Source organism: Pteropus medius, unplaced genomic scaffold, assembly GCF_902729225.1.
Source record: "Pteropus medius unplaced genomic scaffold, Ma_sr-lr_union100, whole genome shotgun sequence".
NCBI lineage: Eukaryota > Metazoa > Chordata > Mammalia > Chiroptera > Pteropodidae > Pteropus > Pteropus medius.
Window position 1 is genome coordinate 1843768 of NW_024340701.1, and position 22893 is coordinate 1866660.

The following is a 22893-nucleotide window of genomic DNA, read 5'->3' on the forward strand; positions in this document are numbered from 1 at the left end:
TTTTCCTAGAATCTGGATACAATTAACTGTAGTGAGACAATGCTCAATACTATGTAAGCCTCATTTTAGATTCTTTAAAATATCTCAGTATGTACAAATGTGAGAATTCACATTCCAGTAATTAGAAAACTAAAATTTGACATAACAAACTTAATATTGATGTAACTACACAAAATTTTATATGCACCATGTAGACCTTAATATTATAGAATTTGGCCTTTCTAAACTTGCTTACACATAAACAAAGTTACTCTTTGGTTATCTGTCCTAATCAATGAAGTGTTGCACCAACAGACCTCCTCTCATAGCTTTTTATCATGTAAACAGATGAGTCCTCTCCTTAAGACAAAGTGAAAAAACCTAAAGTTCCCACCCAGAAAACACGTTAACCCAGAACTATCAAATTCTAAAGTTTCAGTAGATGTAACACCAGAAAGGTTATAGGCAACTCTTAGTGAACTCTTTTATCTAAGTAGTACTATAGGAAGTTACAGTGTAGTCCAAAAGAACACACAGGTTTCTCATTAAACTTTGTTTTAATGTGTCTCAAAATTCTGTGACAGATTTTTGGTCAAGTTGTTTACATTATAAAGTACTGACTTTAAAAACTAATAACTTAAAAACTGCCACACGAAGAAAATCAAATGGTCCACAAAATATTCTCCTTTCCTTCTGAAGGTTTTATGATGCATTGCAATCATTAACTAGTATTTTACTATTAAGGCCAAATGAGACAAACAGTTCTGAGATCGTTGTTCTACCAGTGATTAAGACTGGGGTGGTAGGTACTGGGGATAATATTCATTTAGTCTTCTTTGCTTTCTAGGCAGACTTGGTGACTGTGCCAGCTCCAGCTGCCTTTTTGTCAACTGCTTTGATGATACCCAGAGTAACTGTCAGTTTCATAGAGGGGTATCACCAACAGCAAAACGGCCCAGGGGAGGAGGATAGTTAGAAGCTCTGAACACACATGGGCTTGCCAGGTACCATATCAATGATGGCAGCATCACCGGATTTCAAAAACTTTAGGCCATCTTCCAGCTTTTTCCCAGAATGAAGATCAATCTTCTCCTTCAGCTCACGGGTCTGCCCATTCTTGGAGGTACCTGCTTCAAATTCACCAATACCAGCAGCAACATTAGAGCGGCACTGTCAGTCTGTGATATGCCTGTAATCATGTTTTTCATTAAGTCTCTGTGTCTTAGGGCATCAATGATAAGTCACATAATACTTGCTGGTCTCAAATTTCCACAAGGAAATATCAGTGGTGATAGCATGCTCATGTTCAGCTTTCAGTTTATCCAAGACCCAGGCATACCAGAAGGAGCCCTTTCCCATCTCAGCAGCCACTTTCTCAAGTGTTTTGATGGTTCTTTTGTCGATATCATCACATTTGTAGATCAGATGGCCAGTAGTAGTAATAGATTTACCCAAATCTATATGTCTGATGATGACACATTGATATGAATCTTTTCCTTTCCCATTTTGGCTTAGATTTAGTGGTGGTTTTGACGACGCCTGTGTTCTGGCGGCAAACTCACTGTGAAAAAGCTAATCCATCATTTTTAAACACTTCCCATTTATTTTGTAACACACACACACGCACCTCTGAGATAATATATTTTTTATACCTGATCATTTAAAAACTATTCAACAATAATTCAATGTGATTTCTAACCGATGACCTGGTCCATTCCCCTAGTTAAAAAGGAGAAACCAAAGCCCAGAGATCAAATAACTTGTCCAAGAGAACACAATTTGGAAATCATGGAGTTAAGTGCATAAGAGGAATAGTGGAAGATACAGCTGGAAAAACAGATCAAACCTTAACTGTCAGTCTAAAGAATTTTTGACTCAATTCTGAAATCAATGGTAGCCACAAAAGTTTTTAAAGAAAGAAGCTATACAATTAGAGCTGTGTATCAGTAATAATGAAGGCAAGGAGGGGAGGTGAAGAGGGAAAATAATTCATTCCAGGCAAAAGTGAAGAGGGCTGAACTGACAGATGTATAAGGGAAGAAACAGATGCAAAAGCCTTTGAAGATTTAGAATCAAGAGTTTAGCTTCTGATCCAAAGCAAGAAATAAAAGGAATAACTAAAGGTGATTTGGGGATGTTCAGAATGGATAACTGGAAAGATAGCTATCTTAATAACTGAGATTAGGAAAATATCCTGCCATCCTGCCATATCCTCATAGCATTAGCTGATACTAGTTTGTTTCCTAGAGGTACAGTTTGCTTCCTAAGGAGACTGTCTGGGAGACAATAGCCCTCTATTTCTCTTATATTCACCATGATATTACCTAGCACAAGGCTGGACTGAGTATGAATAGTTCCAAGTAAATATTTGGAGAATTGAAAGCATATTCTCCATTTTAACAAAATGTCAATCATACTGTTGCAAATAGATTTTGAAGGAGAGCTAAAACGATTCTGAACAAAAACTAGTAGATAGGAAAATAAGTTCCAAATGTGGCCTTAAAAAAAAAAAAAAAAAAAAAAAAGCATGAGAATGAAATGAGGAGTCTATAAAAAAAATATTAAATTTCTCAGAGTATGAAGAATAACAAAGAGGTATGAGAACAAGTCTTGGTACAGGTCCTCAGAAAGGCCATTGGGGAGTAGAAGTGAGCAGGGCATGGAATTGGGTTACAGATCTTAAGCACAAGACTTCCTGGCATAAACAACCTTATTCACAAGGGGCCCAGACAATCAGTCCCTGCACTCAACAAAGCACTTTATTGTTCCTTTTTTTAACTGATAACCTAGAGCAACTAATGATAAAACAACCAATCTTAACTGTATCCATGTATTAAAAAAATATATACAAACAAACAAAATATACATACCTATTGCCTCTATGACTTACGAGGCCCACTCTTTTCCTTCCAACTAGAAATCTTAGGAGAGAGAAAGATAAAAGGAAAAGAGGAAGTAGGGAGATTGGGGTTAAGAAAAGGAGAGAAAACTGTGAAGTTCAGCTTACTCACTCCTGCCGGGCACAAAATAGCTGTGCCAGCAGAGGACCAAGGCGTGCCTAAAGGAATAGATGCCTTGCATCTGCCATGTCATGCACATAGCCTTCTTTTCCATATAGACTTTCCAAATCGCTAATACAATGATTTTAAACTTTTTCTTTGTTTACAAGCAGGAGACCCTTTCTTCAAAACTCTTATACAACAGTTCAATATAAAACAAAAAAAAAGTGGAGGTGGCTCTGGCTGGATAAAGAGAAGGGAACTGAAAACCTCATCTGCTGAGCAACCTCCCTCCTGCGGTCAGTCCCAAGGAGGCATCTCTGTGAAAACTGTAGGGTTCCAAGAGGTGGATTCTTCCCAATTTAAATCTAATAATCTCAATTTGAGGGAAAACTTTGGTTCATACTTCTGCTTCAGCTTCTGCACTTATAAAAGAGAGCTTAAAATATTTACTGTTTTGAAAACAGACTGTGAGCCATGCTAACAGTCACAAAAATTTTAAAATATAAAAAAAAAAAGTTTTAGTAAATTTCTAAGACAACTAGAAAAGTATTTATGAAATAAAAATACTAAGAATTTTTAGAAGATAACACAGTTGTGTTCAGTTGAATATTTAAGGTGTCCTAGGGAAGTATAATAAATGTTTCTTCTGCTATAGTTAGAACTCCTATGAGTAATGAAAGCCAAGAGGACTCTGTTTGCTCTAGGCCACTAGTAAGATAATTTCCTTTTGTTGTATTCAAAATATACAATGGAATTGAAGACATAAAAACATAAAAGTTATGAACAATAAGAAGCTTCTTTTAAAAAGTAAACCATTTCCAGGCTTTAACTGCAGTATATTTGAGACAGATGGCTTATGCAGAACAAAGAGTCACCATCCAAGTGCAAACCCACCATGGTTAACAATAATTACAATAATTTTCATGTATTATATAGTTGTGGATTATAACAAATCCATGTGCTTTATACACATTATCTCATTTGTTGGCTTATTGTAAAGATCAAGATAGTGTTAACACTACCTTTTCTATATTAGAAAATTTAGCTGAGAACAAAAAATATTACTTCTTGTAAGTTAAAAGGGAGGGATGTGTCATTCCTGAACAACAGGACCAAAAAGAGATAGGCCAAGAAACTCAAGGAGACATCATAACAGGAATGGAATCATCACAACACATTTCTAAGCTGGAACACACATACATGTATTTTGTGAAATAAGATCAAAGATGTAGGTGGACTCCAGCCCAGTAATGTCCAATACAGTAGCCACTAACTTCATGTGGTAATTTAAATCAAATCAAATAAAAAATTCAGTGCCTTGTTCATTCCAGCCACATTTCAATGCTCATTAGCCGTATATGGATATTGGATAGCACAGATAAACATTTCCATCACTGCAGAAAGTTCTTCTCAACAGCCTTGGTCTAGCAGAAACCCCTTGAATGTATTAAAAACAGTGGCAGGCACGCCACAAATGTTTGGTGAGTGAATGAATGATAAAAGACAGGCTTCAAAGGGCCATTTAAAGCATTAGCCAGCGGAAAAGAAACTAATAAGAAGAGCTAACATGGAATACTTACCACGAGCCAGGTGATATTCTAGGTGCTTTGTATGTGCTATTTAATTAATCCTCAATAACAACTCTCTGATGTATTTACTGTCATTACCCTCATTTTATAGGCAGGAAAACTAAGGATCAGAGGTTATGCAACTTTCTCAAGATCCAGGATTTAAATCCAGGCATCTTGATCTAGAATCGAGAGCCTTCATTTCTGATCATTATACTATACTGTACTACTCTATTATATAACAACTATATTTTTTAAAGTTTGCTGTGATGGAGTAAAATTATTTAAAGTCAATCTTCCGATGCATTCACCAGTCAAGTTCACAGTGAAGAGAGTAAGAAAAGAAATAGTGACATAAAAAAAGTTGGCAGGAAATATACCAGTGTTAATACTAGTTTGATCCCTAGGTGCTGAGATTAAGGGCAGTTTTTATTTGTATTTATTTATTTATTTTTGCTAACTCTACTTTCTATAGGTTCCATAGCAATGATATATCACTTCTATGATAGCAACAAAAACAATAAAAATGTTTTTTAAGGAAGATGAAAATAAGATCAGCTTAAAAATTCTAAAGCAGAATATTAAATCAAGCCTCCTCCATCTCACTCTCAAACATTTAGTCTCCCAACGCTAAACCATTTCTCTGTTTGCCATCCATTACTCTCTGTCGAGCTAGTCCCTGCTCAGAATTCAATACACAGAGCATTAAATACAATTTTCCTGGCTTCATGTAAAGCATTTCCAAATAATTTGGCTCAATTCTACCTTTCTACCTTTATCTACCAATACCATCCTATCAAATCCTCAGTTCTTCTAGGAAAAGCATGGTAGAAGAGTCTAGGCCTCAGAGTCACAGGCCTTAGCCAACACATAATCTCTTGGCCTCAGTTCCTTCAATGGAGAATAGCTGTGAAAATTAAATCTTTAAATAGGTAAAGCATCCATCATACAACAAGCCTTCAATAAATGGTTTCTCATTATTGGTATTATTACCAAATGGGAGTTTTATTCACTGACTCCTTAAAAAACTTTGTACTTTTAACCTCTGCTTTATTGCTTTTTATTTACTATTTTGCTCCTTTGCTCTGAGTTTCTTCCCTATCTTCTAAAGTCCTATTAAAATTCAAGTTCCAGTTAGAGTCAACCTCCTCCAAAAAAAGTTCCCTAACTCTACCAACCTAATATGATTTCTCGCTCCTTTGCACTTCTATAGCACTTAGAGTTTGCTCTACTCCAAGTGGTGGTCTCCCAGCTGATTTTATTAGTTCTCTTTTCATGTATGTAAGTCCTAGATCCCCAATTAGAGTGTGAATTCCTTGCTAGCAGACATTCCATTTTATATTTACCTTTATACCTTTCTGATGTCTGACACATCACCAAAAATATGTTATTTGATCTGTGGACTGGAGAGAGAATCATCATAATAAAAATACATGCTGAACATTTTCATAGTGGACTAGGAAGCCAATCATTCTATACAAAGACAGAAGTTTCAAGTAAGCATTATAATCTAATTCCATAATTTACTACTACTGACCAAACATGTAAAGCATATTTAAGCTATATGATTTCTCTCTAGTCCAATATAAATATTAGCAATAAATGACCCTAGGTAAATAGAACTTTTAACTTTTCAAAATGTCTTATTCATAAGCCCTATTTAAATATATATTGACTTAAATTGTCTTATTTGGTTTTGCAGGAGTTCAGAACAAGTTACCCCAAGATGTGCCTCTGTGGTATGCAGATTATTTTGAGCTAAAGGAACCTAGACCCTGCAGGCTCAAGGGAAAATTCTTCCTCCCACCCCCACACCTTTAACTACCTAGAAGAATTTGAATTAGGGGCCTTGCCCATAATAAGAGATTATCAGAGATAAGCTTTTATTGACCTATCTATATGGCAGGGCAAACTACTAATTACTGAACATTTGCTCTTCTTATCGCCCCTGCAATGACCCACTGAAGCCCCAAAGTGCCTTACCTCATCCTTAGCTCAGAATGTCATATATACTTCATTTTGCTTTTCTGTCTCTGAACTCCCATGTATGTGAGGGACTTTGATTCTTCCATATATGTGGGGTCCTCATGAGTAAATATGTAATTAAATTAGGTTATTTTCTCTTGTTAATCTGTCTCATGTAGATTTAATTATTAGATCAGCTGAAAGGACCTAGGAGAGCAAAGGAAAGTTTCTTCTCCCTCATAGTTTCATTTGGAAATATACTCACCTCAGTAAAAAAAAAACAAGATAGAGTGAAGAAGATTCAGATGCTGATTACTAGAAAGTGATAATTATGTAAACTTATTATATATAAAAATAATCCTCTTTTAAAAAGGTAAACTATGTCACCTAAAGTGAGTACTGAAAGTTAAGGCTAGTCTGAGGCATAGCTGAATTTTTAATTTTCATTCACTGATTTAATTATTAAGCAATTAAATTATTAAGCAATTAAAAATTAAATACTGTATAAAGACTAAAATCTTTTCTCTTTGATAAATTACCAGTTCAACAATAGGAAACAACAGTTCTGATGAGCTGCTACTAAGAGTAAAGCAATTTGAGGGACAGAAGGAAGTTGTTTTACTAAATGCAGTCAATTACCAGAAAATTATGTCTCAATAGGTAGAAAAAGACCTACATACAGCACAGCTAATCTCCAGCAAGACTGAGTCAGCAGAAAATTCCGAATCCCTCTTTTTAGATTAATGCTATTCTAAGAAGCCTCCAACAATGTTTCATCTTTCTCACTGATCCCCAGAAGGACAAAAAAGCCATTACCTAAGGATGTTGGGATGGGAGAGTCTATTCATGAGCTGCACTTCCTTCAGCATGTTTGCCCGGTTACTGCTCAGCGTGTTCATCTTAAGAGCCATCACCTGACCAGAAGCTCGGTGGCGCACCTGGAAAACAGAACAAGAAAAGAGGCTCAAGGGCAGCAGCTATACAAAGTCTCCACATATGAAACATGCCAAGGTATTTTAGTGCCAGTTTAGATAAAATAGACAGGGTAGGTGACGTTCTTATATAAACTCTGATTACATTAGGGCCTCATTTTCATTAATGAAGATGAATTTTTTCTATCCAAGAGCAAAATTGTTTCACATTAAGCTGGCCAGAAAAAAACTGTTAATAACATCTCAAGAAATCATGTCCTTTTTTTCTTTTATATCTTAAGAAAAAAATGAGAGAAATTTATTAGGCTGGTTCCTCATGGCCAACATTGCTGAATCTTAGGACACTAAAAGGAAAAAGTCCCTTTTGTGGAATTTTAAGTGTGCAGAGAAAAGATATATGCAGAAGCCTTATATTACACTTAAGGAACAATAAAACCATCTTTATAGGACACTAAAGACACATCCTCAAAATCTCCCCCAAGCACCATAAAATACATATACAAAAAAAAAAAGCATTTTATGTTAAATATAGAAAGAATTCAGGGAACTGTTCAAAGCTAAAGTTGTAGTAACCCAACCCAAAGTATTTTATAATCATTTAAACACACTCAGGTCAGATACAAAACACATGGGCCACACCACTCACACTATTACTAATATGTACAGAGGAAAGTCCACTACTAAAGAATTCATCCTCTATAAAATTCAATCTATTTTACATGTAAAAATATTATTTTATAATTTCAATTCACACTCCACAGGTTTCAAAAACTACAATACTGGTAAGAAAATTAACTGTTTTCACCCTCTACATGTGGTTTCAGTAGTAGCAAAATAAGACCACCAGAGAAAATAGTTTGTCTTACCCAAAAAAAAGCCTAATTATTCACTGAAATGTGTGTTTCCTACTGAGAAATTATGAATAAGGCAGCAGAAAACTGAAGTACCAAAGACTTCATTACTTTCTGGTTAAAAAAATTATTTCAGATCTTGTACAACAGGGACTTACTATGCAAAAATATCATCATCTTATGGACTTCAAGAGTATTATTTCAGAATATTATACTTGACCAAGTGGAAATTCCAGTAGATAACATGACAATCTACTTAACTCTTTAATCTCCAGAAACTCCTTGAAATGACAATACCCCATATATTCACATATCTACTAATACAAGACAGATATCACAGCTTCAAAGAACCAACGTTTCAGAATAGCCAGACAGAAGAAGGGGGAGGAGGAAGGAAAACACTAAGCCACAGGAACCCTGATCAGAAAAACTGATGCAAAACATTGGCTCTTTCCCCTCTTCAAGATCACTTAGTGAGATTTGGAATCCAAATCTCTTCCTAGTGCATCAATGATTCCGTTGTCATGTACCTCGTGATTGATAAAAGAGAAGTGGCTTTCCTTTTCAGATCCTGCATGGATAAGTTAAAAGAGACATTTACATACAAAGAACACACTGTATTTTTCCAACTCTATTACAGAAGATATCTGTGTTTTAATAAGGGCTCTCCATTCTGAAAGTCCCTCTTTTTTCCATAATCTAAAAACTGACTAAAAATCACTGACTTTTTAACAAAAAGTCTGCTTTTAAGAAAGTTTCATGTTAAAGCAATGTGTGAAATATAGAAATAAACAATCTGTGTTTCAAACTAACCAGAAAAAAATCCTACTTCCTTAAACAAATGGACAAGATGATGCATATGTTCATAACTCACTGTATTTTGTCTTTCGCCTGCATAAAATATTCTTCTCTTTTCTTCTAGCTCCTCAAATTCTACTTATCTTTCAAGCCACACTCAAATATCCCCTCCTTGCTGAAGCCTTCCTTGACTCTCTCTGGAAACTATTTGTGGCTTCCTTCTTTATACTACCTCAGAACAACATTCAAAACACCAATATACCACTTGTCACATAGTTTTGTACATAAATATCTCCTTACTAGACTATAAAGCATCTTGAGACCAGGAAGTATATCGTATTCATCTTTGTCTTGCAGTGCCTAGAAGTCCTGGAACATCATAAGGCCCAGTAAGAACAACAGCAACAACAGTGACATGATACTTCTAATATAATTTCTAAGGGCCAGTGAATCATTTGTTTATCCAGGTGATCTCTTTGGGGTGGGGGTTGGGGGTAAGAGTACTTTTCTTTCTTTTTCATTTTTTTGGTGGCAGAGGTTGAAGGAATGATGTAACCAGAAAAGTAGCATAAGATTTGGTCAAAATTTTCTGCAGTTTACCATCTAGAAAGGGACAAACAGTAAGCTATATGGTTAGTCAGATTAGAAAGAGAAGAATCAAAGTACAGCACTAGAGGTATTTACATAATGTTGATGGAATGGGCACTTAGGGGAAAACTCCATGGGACTTCAGTGAAACTTCAAGTATTAATAGATTTGGATAGATTTTTTTTTAAAGTACAGAATAGACTACAGATGATAAAGTAAGAAAAAAGTACCATTAAATGTAGAAGGCCACAATATATGGGAAACCTGCCTAAATGCAAGGGGATATTCATTTCAAGTTATCAAAGCCACAGAAATGAATTAGCCCTCAAATCTACTTAGATTTTCAGAGTAAAGAAAAAAGTCTATTTCTGCTTAAGTTTGTCTTCTAAACATAGATCATTGTACTACTAATAAAAGAATTCTTAAGAAACTGATATTTTTAAATATGTTTAAAGGTAAGACCTCAAAAAATTAAAAATAAAATTGCCATCTGACTTAGCAATTCTACTTCTGGGTATATACACAAAAGAATTCAAAGCAGGGTGTCAAAAAAATATTTGTACATCCATGGTCATAGCAGCATTATTCACAACAGCCAAAAGGTAGGAGCAACCTAAGTGTCCAACCACAGATGGATGGATAAACAAAATGTAGCATATGCCTACAATGGAAGGAAATTCTGACACAATATGGATGAAACTTGAATATGCTAAGTAAAATAAGCCACTCACAAAATACAAATACTATATGATTCCATTTATATGAGGTACCTAGGATAGTCAAATTCACACAGCCAGAACGCAGAATGGTTATTGACAGGGTTTGTGGGAAAGGGGAGGAATTTGGAGTTAATGGGTACAGAGTTTCAGCTCTGCACAATGAAAGAGCTCTGGAGATTGGTAGCACAATAATATGAACTGAATTGTACATTTAAAAATGGTTAAGATAGTAAAATTTATGTTATGTATATTTTACCACAATTAGAAGGAAGGTAGGAAAAAGAGAAGAGAAAAAAAAACCAAAGAAAAGAAAATTACCAAGGTAAGAAAATTTCTACCTCTCCTTGACTTTTAAACTCATCTGATGCTACCACAGGATCTCTAAATCTGCTTTCCAAAGAAGAGCATAGCAGAGTGGTACAGTGCTGGAGCTCTGGAGACAAGCAAACTGAATCAAAGTTTTAACTTAAATTATTAGTATGACTACTCTTTGAAATCTTCTGTTGCAAAATGAGAATAATAGTCTCTATCTCAGAGAATTGTTATGGAAGATAAAATAATGCTATAATAAACAAGATAATATATATAAATTACTTAACATAGTGGTTGACACATAGTAAGCATTCAATAGATTGTTTTTAATAAAATCAAGAAACTATATGCTCATAAGAATTTAGCATAGCAGGTGAGTTTGAAATGACATAGAAAATACATATAGTAATTTTAAGTAAAAACAACAATATTCAATTTGTATATGCCCCCAAGATTACTTATTACAAAGGGAAAAACGTACCTTTACAATGGAGAGATCTGGTGGCTAGCACCTTAACCAAGGGGTTGTATTTAGCATTACCAAAAGTGAAACATCTGACATTATCAACCTTCTGATAACTTGCTGAAATGTTTAACTCGAGTCTAATTATAAGAAAACAACTAGACCAATCCAGAATGTCTAAAAGACAACTGTACACTACTCTTCAAATAAACAAAATATGTGATAATATTCTAGATTAAAGAAGATTAACAGATATAATCACTGAAATGAAATCAAGGTATAAGACCATGATTGGATTCTGGGTCAAAAAAGCTATAAAAGACATTTTGGAAACAAATAAGGAAATCTTAATAGAGACTATATGTGATCTTACTGAATTAAGGTTAATTGTCTAAGGTATAAATAATGATACTATGGCCCTGTAGGAGAATGTAGTCTTGGAAGATACATATAAGTTGAGAATCTCTTCTCTAGCACAGTGCCTAGCATTTAGTAGCTGACTGCTCAAAAAATGGTTGCTGAATTTATATGGTTAACTTGATTTAGAAAGCTTATTTCTAGAGAGGAAGAAATACATAAACCTCTGACCAGTTCTGAGAAATAGTAAGGAGAGAAATAACATAAGGACAACAACATAAGAACTGTCACAAAGCAATTAATCATAAAGTTAACTATTAAAAGAGTGACTTAGGACTTCCAGTCAAGGAATCATGGTGAGTGTACAATAACTATACAGTAAGCTGGGATAGCAATATTAAATTAGGCAAATAGAGTTTAAAACAGTAGTCTTCAACAGAAGCTATACCACCTCCCTTTGGAGGTGTTTTTAAGGTTTTCGGGTGAAATATTTTAGGAATAACAGTGATTGGAGGCAGGAGTGTTGCCAGTCACACATGTTAGACATCCTGCAAGGTACAGTGTAGTACTGCACAAGGAAACCTGGTTCCATGTGCTATACGAAATTCTTAAGTCTTGCCAGACATTCAGGTAAATGAAGAACATATTTATCATCACCTGAGCTTGGATTCTAACTCCATTTTACATAAAAACAAAGTAATCTTGCATGAATTTAATATATACTAAATTTTCTAGGAAAATTGGTCAGCATTTCAAAAAATCAGACAACCAATGGCAACACTGCTTCTGGTATCTGAATATCAATTCAACACCTACGTATATATCAGAATCCATTTATAGTTTTTATAGTGAGTTATTTCATAGTTGTTTCAAAATATCAAATATAAATATATTTTTGCTCTGCTCACAAATATTCAATGTGCCTACTCTCCCAATTTTTTTCCCTAATGAAACAATGAATTATTCAAGATTAAATGAATATTTTACAAAGAAACACTCTGACAAAATTGGCAAAGATATATCATAACCTCCTTGTTTTCTCTGCATCAATCTGTAATTTGTCTTGGAATGCTATATCTGTTTCAATTGAAGTTACTTCTCTCTTTCCCTTATCACATACAAAAAAATCTGGTATGTTATTACATTTTTATTATAAAATCCATTGGTATCGCTTCTCTTTTTCTTCTTGCATGGAGTGGCTTCTAATTGTCTTCTCTAAAATCTAAAACTAGTTATTTATAAGAGGATCAAAGCATCTGACTACTCACTTCATTACATCTTCTAGAAGAATCAGGCCCAAAAATCTGCATACTAAAATCTTTATTTTTACTAATTTAATTTTCTTTTACTTTACATTTATCATAGAGTTAGAATATCATGGTGATGTTTTATAATTATGAGCAATAGTAACTTAAGTTACCTATCAATTTCATTCCAGTGTAGTTGTTATGTTTTAAAAAAAACTGTTATAGCTTTGATAGTGCCAAAAGCAAAGGAAGCCCCAGTCTCTCCCAAAGCTGAAGCCAAAGCAAAAGCTTTCGAGACCAAGAAAGCAGTGCTGAAAAGCTTACACAGCCACAGCAAAAATAGATCTACACATTACCCACCTTCTGACAGCCCAAGGGACTGCAGCTCTGAAGGTAGCCCAAATATCCTCAGAAGAGCGCCCCCAGCAGAAACAAGCTTTACCACTATGCCATCACCAAGTTCCTTCTGACTATTGAGTCAGCCATGATGAAGATAGACGACAACAACACATTTGTGTTCATTGTGGAAGTCAAGGACTGTTAACAAGCACCAGATCAAACAGGCTGTGAAGAAGCTCTACGAAACTGACGTAGCCAAGGTCAAAATCTGATCAGGCCTGATGGAGAGAAGGAGGCGTATGTTCAACTGGCTGCTGAGTATGATGCTTTGGATGCTGCCAACAAAAGTAGGATCATTTAAACTGAGTCTAGCTGGTTAATTTTAAATATAAAAATTTCTTCAACATAAAAATTGTTATAACAGCAATAATATACATAACATTGATAGCACTTGCTACATAATACATTCTCCTGGGTAACTACTTTATATATATTAACTCGTTTAATCCTCAAAATGATTCTGTGAGGTAGGTATTAATATCTCCCATTTTATAGCTATGGAAACTGAGGCACAAAGAGATTAAATGACTTGCTTAAGATCATACAACTAGTAAAAGACAGAGCCAGAATTTGAACCCGAGTAATGCAAAGAACATTGGGCCTGATAGGGCTGAGAACAACTGATCAAAAGAAAAAAGTACTATGTGCACATTACATAATAATTATTCTGTCAAGATATAATAACCATTTATATGTATATAACAATATAGCCTGACAAGGCAAATTTGATAAAACCTACCTCTCAGGGAGTAAAATCTCAAGCAGACAAGAAATGAATATAGATATAGTACATTTTAATAAAAACATGTCTGATCTAACCTGTCCCAACAAAGATAGGTTTTGTTTATTTTTTTCAAGTATTCATAAAAAATTTTTCAGAATGCACAGGTACTACAAAACAAAGGAATTCTCAAAAAATTTCAAAGAATCAGTGTGGTTCAAAAACCACATTCCTACACCACTATGAAATAAAATTAGAAATTAACAATAAAAAAATCATTAAAAAATCCTACACCACTATGAAATAAAATTAGAAATTAACAATAAAAAAAATCATTAAAAACAAATTAACAATAAAAAAAATCATTAAAAACAAGTATAGTAGATAATACTAATTGTTTCCCCCCTTTTCTTGACTAAGGGAACCCCAATTAGATGGCAATGTTTGCAGTTAAAAGCATTCAATTTGGCAATCTTCCTTGCTGCTAGGGTGGTAACAGTCCTAGTAAAGAGATTAAGTGGGAATTACTAGGTGGGAATTCTGGGAATGTACTGTTTTTCTAGTGAAATTATCCTTTATCCTTTCCCTTTTATAGACGAAAACAAAGATGTGGTGCTTGCATCAAAAGCAGCTATCTTGTAACCAAAAGGACAAAAGCAACACACTACAGACAAAGGAAGCTAGAAAACTGGATTGTTGGTGACTTATTCAAGCAGTTGCACAGCACAAGAATTTCTCAAGATTTTTTGAGAAAAATTAATCTCTTATTTGAACAAGCCAGTGTTCAGGTTTCTGCAACATACAGCCAAAGATAATCCTAACTGATTTGCAAAAGATTAAAAGTAAATCAAAGTTCAACTAAAGATGTTAGAAAACAAGAATGTAAAATAATAAAGATAAAAGCAAAATTTAATGAAATAAACAAACAATAGAGTTTCGATAAACCAAAAATTGATTTGGGGGAGAAAAAAAACTAATAAAATAAAAAAAGCAAGTCTGGATCAAGAAAAAAAAGATCTTTAATTTTCTAGTCCCTGCCTATCCTTCTAGACTCATCACAGGTTTGCCAGTTCTTTACATGTACCCTCCAGATTTGAAACAAAATCAATCTCTCACCATTTTCAAAATATTCCACGCTCACATTACTCTGTGCCTCCACACATGCTTTTCCTCCTGCCTGAAATGCCCTTTTCCTACTTGTCTACCAGACAATCTCTCTTCTTCAAGAAAACTCAAGGGTGACCTCCTCTGGGAAGCCTTCTCTGACCCCTTCAAATAAGGTTTGTACTGGTGCCCAGTATTATATATTCCTTAGCACTTCATGCATACTTTCACACACTTAGCAACTCTGTATTGAGCAATTTTAGGCTCTTGCCAAAGGCTCTATCTTGGCAAATATTGTGTTTTAAATACATTTCCTGTCTTCCACCCTAAGCAAAGAGCTCTTTTAGGGCAGGATTTTATTTATTTCTCTATCCCTAATATCTAGCTCAATGTTGTACATCTAGTAAGCATTAACTAAATACATGCTGAGTAAGTAAATAAATAAGTGATTAAGATACCAAATAATTCCAATGTTTATAACATGCTGAAATAGAATATTAGCTGAGTGCTATGAGATCACAAGGGGGAAGTAATCAAGCCTCTCACTCTCCTCACTGCAAAATAATACATTCTAGAATTGGCTTTTTGTAATATCTTTCATATGCCTTCACATATGTCTATGTCATATCATTTACAGAAATACTTCTATGTACGAAGCGAATCCAAGTTGTACATACAACTTGTGTGCTTCCAGTTTTTGTTTTTCCAGCTGAATTAATAATTAAGGTGAAAGATCCTGGGAGATATTTCTGCATAGCAATATGCACACAGTAAAATTTGCTACCCTTGATGTCACCTAGTGCTTAGCTCAGCCCACAGAGATATCTACAAAATTCTTTACTAGTTAGCAGCCCAACTTTCCACATCAGCTCTGGAGTTAATATTAAATGTATTGAATATGGCCAATAGCTACAATCATACACTGTTGTGTGTGAAACTTAAGTATACATGTGATATAAATACAGTCTCCTTTAAAACACATCATTTCACACCCCCCAAAACACTGAACCCACCCACCCCCACCTCAAAGAGGTTGCAAAACCAGATAAATGCAACAAGAAAAACAATAGGAAATTCAGCAGGAAGCAATTTTGACAGACAATAAGGATATGCAACAAAGACCATTTCCAAGGTGAGAGCTCTAAGCAGCAGACTGCTATTATCTTTTCTGCCAGGCTTTTCAATGCTAAACTCCTTTAAAAAGAGAGGTGAGAAGTGGGGAAGGAAGTTCTTTTTCCTCCCTATTCTTTCTTTTGTAAACCTCTGTAATATGGTGCCGGCCCCTTGGAATTTGTGTTTGGTAGATTGGGAGCTTCCCTGATCTTTTAGAACCTATTTCTGACTGCTGCTTATCTCTCTTTTTCTTCTTCTCCACACTCACCCCAAATAAATGTACCTCTCAAGGTTCTATCTTTGCTGTTCTAGTCGTCTCTGTCCATACTCTTTTTCCTATTTTTGACATTGAAAACATTTTTCTGATTAAAGATATGCTCAATCCCTACATAACACGTTTCATGCCAGAGTGATATTGTACAATTAAGGGTTTTCTCTATTTTCATTCTTCCTTAGTGCCATTCTTAATATTGAGGGTTACCTTAATTCTCTCGCTACCTGGGGCAGTTTAATTCTGAAATGGCTGACTTGATATAAGGAGACGACAGACAAGCAGGCAGACAGACACAGACAGACACAGACAGACAGACAGACAGACACACACACACACACACACACACACACACACACGCACACACACACACACTCACACCACATACCACACATCTTGCTCATGGATGTTTTGTAGTTGGGGGTGGTTCAGAGCACTCCCAGAATTCACTATTTCATTCCTCAAATGGCCTTGGTATAAACTGACATCTCATTCAACAAAAACAAAAAACTGATATGTCGGAAATGCCTAATAGGCTTTTTCTTAACCTTCACTCTCAGATAAAACATGTACTACCTCACATCATCATCAATGTCCAGTTCTTAGCCATCTTATTAAAGCTGCCTTACCCACCTCCAAGACACACAGCTTAACTCTTTCCTAACATAGTGGTTATTAAAACATGCAGACATTACATCTTGTTAGACCAAGACCACATGGTGTTGATGAAAACACTTTTTACAGTAAGGACTCAGAGAAGCACATAGAGAAGGACAAACACAATCATGAAGTCAAATATAGACCTCTTGAGAAAAATCCTTGAGTGTTTGTAGATTCAGGCTGCAACCATGATCATATTTAAAAGAGAAAAGATTCATTCTCTTGAAAAATTTCACAAGTTATACTTTGAGAGGCTAAAAAAAATTAGTCACTTGGAGTACTGAGACCATTTTACAACATTTTGAGACTCCGTATGATACTCTCAAAGCAGACACGGCTACCAGAGAACACAAAACCTTTACCTTCCCAAGCATAAAAATAAAACATCCTCCCAGAATAAAATAACATTCATATGCTGAAATGTTCCCCCTTGCTTTTCTTATACTACAACTGTTAATACTGCTATAGATTTAGAGTTTGCATGACAAACTCCATGTGTACTAAATAATAAATGTATAATCATAAATATGAATAAACCAATTTTTCAGTACCAAGCAGACGGCAGATATCTGGCTCTTTTAAAGTTTACTATTTCTTGTAGCTGGCATTTCCAAACATAGTGCTGTTAATTTACAAAAATATACCAGTGGGGAGACTCCATAGTGTAGTGGTTAGCATGTCTGCTTTGCACACGGAAGGTCCTGGGTTCGGGCCCCAGATGGAGCCATGGACCATACTCTGGGTGTGCTAGGCCCACCAGGCCCCAGGTGCACACCACGAACATGTGGGAGGGGACACCTTGCCTTCAGAGATCCAGTTCTTAAGGGGAAACGGCAAGATCCATGGGTCGGGTAGAAGTGCGAGGAAGGGAGAATAAAGAGGTGGAAAAAAAAAAAGAAAATATACCAGGCAGAAAGTGGAATATATAATATTCAAAAAATACAGCATAAATATATAAAAATTAATAAAATAATTTCTTGTATATTGGATCAAAATTACATGTAATACTCCATTTATCAATTAGGTAGATAGGAATTCAAATCCTAGCTGTACCATTTACTTGTTATATCTGGCAAGATACTAAACATTTTTGAACCTCAGTTTCCTCATTTATATAACACAAGTGTAACTACTTGTAAGATTGTTGTGATAATATAAAAAGATAATGTACACAAGTTCTTAATACAGTACTTAGCACAAAGAACTCAGATAACTACATACATAACGAACAATAACTAGACCTCATATAGGTAATATACTAGACATTATTCTAAGTACTCTATATATACTAGCTCATTAAATCTTCTCAACAACACCATATGGTAGTTACAGTTAAAATTTATGACAGAGACCTTAATTAAACTGGACAGAAATCAGGAGGGCCTGTTGGAAGAGGTAGGGCCTATGAGAGAAGCTACCACACTCTATGCCATTGCAACAACCCTACAGGAAGAACTCTATGTTTACAACATAGCTTTAAGATTGTAACAGCTCCTCCCCCTTAACTTCCTCATACCCTCTATAAAGTACATTCGCCATCTTTGCCTGGTTCAGTTCATGCACATGGCTTACCATGTCTACATGTACCAGATTGCAATTCTTTCTTTTTCCCAAATAAATCCTTTTTGGTGACAGAATATCTAGTCAACTTTTGTTTTATGGTTGATAATACTATTATTATACTCATTTGCAGATGAAGAAACCAAGGCACAGAATTCATGTAACTTGCTCACGGTCAGAAAGTTTATTAAGTGGGAGAGCCAAGATTCAAAGTGAGGCTAGCTAGCTCCAGAGTCTCACTCCGTTGCCTCTCAATGTACTCTTATTATATATATGGAGTTTTTTTTCTCACGTGACAAATATTTGGTGAGTGCCCTCTCTGTGTCAGAGTCTATGTTAGGTACTAAATACACAGAGATGAAAAACATAGGGAATTTAGATCTAACAGAAAAAAGACAAACATATAAACAAGTGCTATAAAATGTATCATTGTTCTGATAAAAGTCTGTATGTGGTATACAAGAGGCATGGTCAATCATGATATGAAAAATATGATAACAGTAAGAAAGAAGACATTTGCTTTCACATAATCATCAAAAATGAAATCACATCAAAAAAATAGTGGGCTGACATAAGATCAAAGTTGAACAGTTGTGTAAAACTGAAAAAAGAAAATAATAACATCAAAAAATAACAAAAGTTTAACCAATGTACTGTATACTTGAAACTAATAATAAAATAAAACTTAAAAATAACAAAAGCTACTATTCACTTGATAAACTAGGCATTTTACAAGGTGCTCTATATATTTCATTTGATCCTTCCAACACTACAAGGTAGACATTGTTATACAGGGTACAGTAAAAAGAACACAAACTTTGTGCTCATCTTAGGTTAAAATTTCTTCAAAAGTCTCTCTTACACTCACTAACACAGAAACATATACACACATTGGTTCTCTTACCTTTCCTGCTACTCTTATTCAGGCTCTTTTGTCTTCTCTTCATTCCTCTATTCAACCCTTAAATATGGAGTTCCTTAATGCTTGGTTCCGCGCCTTCTTTTAGTCTATTTTCAACTCCTGTATAAATCTCATTCACACCCATGGCTTCTATTACTCTATGTTAATGACTCTTAAATCTACATTTCCAAGCCAGATCTGTCTTCTAAGCTCCATATCTTTATAAGCAAATGTTTATTGATCATTTCCATATATAGGTCTCATAAGCACCTCACACTCTAATCCAAATCTGAAATCATCATACCTGCTCCTCCTTCAGGGTTCAAATATCCAGCTGCTAGTATTTGAAATCATCTTTGATTTCTCCTTAGTCTATCAATCCAACCATTCACCAAATGCTGCAGATAATACCTTCTAAATACATGAATTTTTCTTACAAGCATACTTACTTAAGCTGTTATATTAAAAAGCATGTCTAGTATTTCAAATCATTTCACTCTTCTCTATCCCTACTGCTACCACACACACCTCCACCACAAGTCACACATCACATCTTTCACCTGGACCATTGCCAAACTTAATCTATTCTTACCCTCTTCAATTCATTTGATAATTTGTAGTCAGAGTGATCTTTTTATTATAATGCATATCAGAACATATTTACGCCCTTGCTCAAAAGCAAGTTTCTTAAGATAAAGTTCAAAATCCTCATCCTTGAGGACCTAAAGATGATGAGGTCCTGAACAATAAATCCCTGCTGACCTCCGCAACATTGTTTCATCTCTTACCAATCTGCCCTTGACCCTCTATCCTCGAGCCATTCTAGACTTCTTTCAGATCCTCAATTGCATCTTCGACTTCACTCATCAAGGCCTGTGAATAAACTGTTCCCTCCCCTTAGAATGCTGATCTCCAACCTACTCCTTCACTTAGCTAGTTCTTCCTCATCCTTCACATCTCAACTTAAAGTTCAACTTTCCCAAGAAGACATCTTCCCTCTCCAAATTAGATTATGGCTTCTTCGTAATCCCACTGCAATCTGTATGTGGCAACAGACCCTGGTTGGCAACCATGATTCCTGCCTCCTGGTGTTCATGCCATCATGTGATCCTCTCCCTTACAGCCTGGGGAAGACCTTGTGACTTATGGCAAAGGTAACTTAATCTAAATTTAAAGCATTAAAAAGCATTAACTTCAACCTAAATGGAATGATGTTATACAAGATTGTAACCCTTCTTACTAGGAGACTCTCTTGCTTGCTGCCTTTGAAGAATCAAGCTGCCATATGGAAAGGGACACATGGCAAGGAACTAAAGGTAACCTCCAGCAAGAACCTGAAGCCCTTCAGCAGTCTGCAGGGAACTGAATGCTGCTTAGGAGCAGACCCTTCCCCAGGTAAGCCTCAGATAAGATGGCAGCTCCAGCTTTGTGAAACCCTGAAGCAGGGGAGCCAGGTAAGTAATATCTGGACTCTTGAATGACTGAAACAGATATAACAAATATGTGTTCTTTTAAACCACTGCATTGTGGTAATATTGTTACGTATCAATAGGTAACTAATATACTATGCTTCCCTTTGTGTTGCATTCCCTTGTAATTACTTAATGTATGTTTTGGCAGGAATAACGAGTCTTAATTAATCACCACTGCATCTGAGCACTTAGCACAGTGCTTAGCATGTAGAAGAACCAAAATATATTGGATGGTTGGCTGGATAGATGGATGAATGGTTGGATGAATACCTACTCTATGCCAAGCACAATGCTATATTCTAGAAAAACAAAAGTAAGTAAAACATGATCCCTGTTCTAATGAAGCTTAATGCTGAGTGAATGACAGATACTTTAAAAAGATAATTTCAACAGAATATTATAAAGGTAACATAGATTTCTGCGAAGACACAGAATATGGGCATTTAATTCTGACTGCAATGGTCCAGGTATAGAAGAAAAGAAAATCTCCCCAAGAGCAGCAATTGACTTCATTACCAATTATGCCTTTAGAATACAATTTGCTTCCAAAGTGACAAAGTATTTTGATGTGGCGGGCTTAAAAACAAGCAGCTATATTTCTTGAGATGCTAGAAGACAGATATTAAGTACAATATTGGTTAACAAGAAAATCTGTGATTCCAAAGAAATTCAATTAATCTTCTCAAGGAGTGTTTAGGAATTGATTCTCAAGGGATCACCTATATAATCAAGATTTACATTGATCAGATCACATGATCTTGTATATAGAAAGTTCTTTTTTAAAAAATCCACATGTCTATGGTCATGCTACCCTGAACAAGCCAGATCTCATCTGATCTTGGAAGCTAAGTAGGGTTGGGCCTGGTTAGTACTTTGATGAGAGACCGCCTAGGAAGACCAGGTGCTGCAGGCGTAAAAAATAAAATAAAAAACAATAAGGGATTGTAAGATGACAAGGTCCTTGCAATCTGTGAGGTCAACCAAGGATGCCTCGCCTAAAAAATAAAAAATAAATAAAAATAAAAAATAAATACGAAAACCCACATAATAGAAACTATTAACTCTAAAACTAATAATGGTTCAGCAATGTTACAGGATACAAGATAAATATATAAAAATCAATTGTATTTTTCTACATTAGCAATAACCAATCTGAAAATGAAATTAAGAAAACAATTCCTTTGACAACAAAACTGCTAGAAACAAATTCCTGTTCCTAGATGCCAGGGTAGGTGGGGCATTCTCCTTGCAATACGTAAAGTTCTCCTCTGAGGCAAAAAGGTTTCAGCTTTGCCTGTGTTTTTCCAAGCAGTATGCCCTGCTGTCACTTTGGAGGACATCAACTTGCCTTGGCCTAACTCTGGCATTCTTTATCTAGCTTGATCTCAGCCACTGCATCCTTCCAGCAGTCACACTGCTGAAAACAAAAGAAGAGCTCTCATTGCATGAGTATAAGAATCCTTCCCAAATTAAAAATCACTCTCTTAATTTTTTGTACAATCTCTTTCATTGTAGTCACTTTTGTTTTAATAAAAAACTTCCCTTTTTAAGACCTAAAAAAGAAAGAAAGAAAAAAAAGAAAACAATTCCATTTACAATAGCATAAAAACTTAAGAGCTAAAACTACAGAACTCTTAGAAGAAAATATTGGAGAAAATCTTTGTGACACGGAATTTGGCAACAATTTCATGGATATGACACTAAAAACACAAGCAACAGTAGGAAAAAACAGATTGAACTTCATCAAAAAAAGAGATTAATTGAACTTCATCAAAATTAAGAACTTTTGTGCATCAAAGAACACATAAAAAGAACTACAGCTAAACAAAAACAAACAACTCAGTTCAAAAATGGGCAAAGAGAGAATGATGTCAGAAACGTGGCAGAGTGAGAGATGTCCCCAGATCTCTC

The 22893-nt window shown here is 35.2% G+C and overlaps 1 protein-coding gene and 1 pseudogene across 3 annotated transcripts in view; one reads left to right on the forward strand and one right to left on the reverse strand.

Annotated features, from left to right (window-relative positions):
• Positions 1-22893, reverse strand: part of TESK2 (testis associated actin remodelling kinase 2) — a 107299-nt gene that overhangs the window by 44583 nt on the left and 39823 nt on the right. For 2 of the 3 annotated variants that reach the window (XM_039884423.1, XM_039884414.1), the window contains exon 3: positions 7331-7452. In XM_039884423.1, coding sequence (XP_039740357.1) covers positions 7331-7452 — 122 coding nt within the window. Of the gene's footprint in view, positions 1-7330; positions 7453-13141; positions 13456-22893 lie in introns of all 3 variants that reach the window. The other variant, XM_039884432.1, reaches the window with a different exon arrangement.
• On the forward strand, positions 21777-21895 carry LOC120581126 (uncharacterized; annotated as a pseudogene).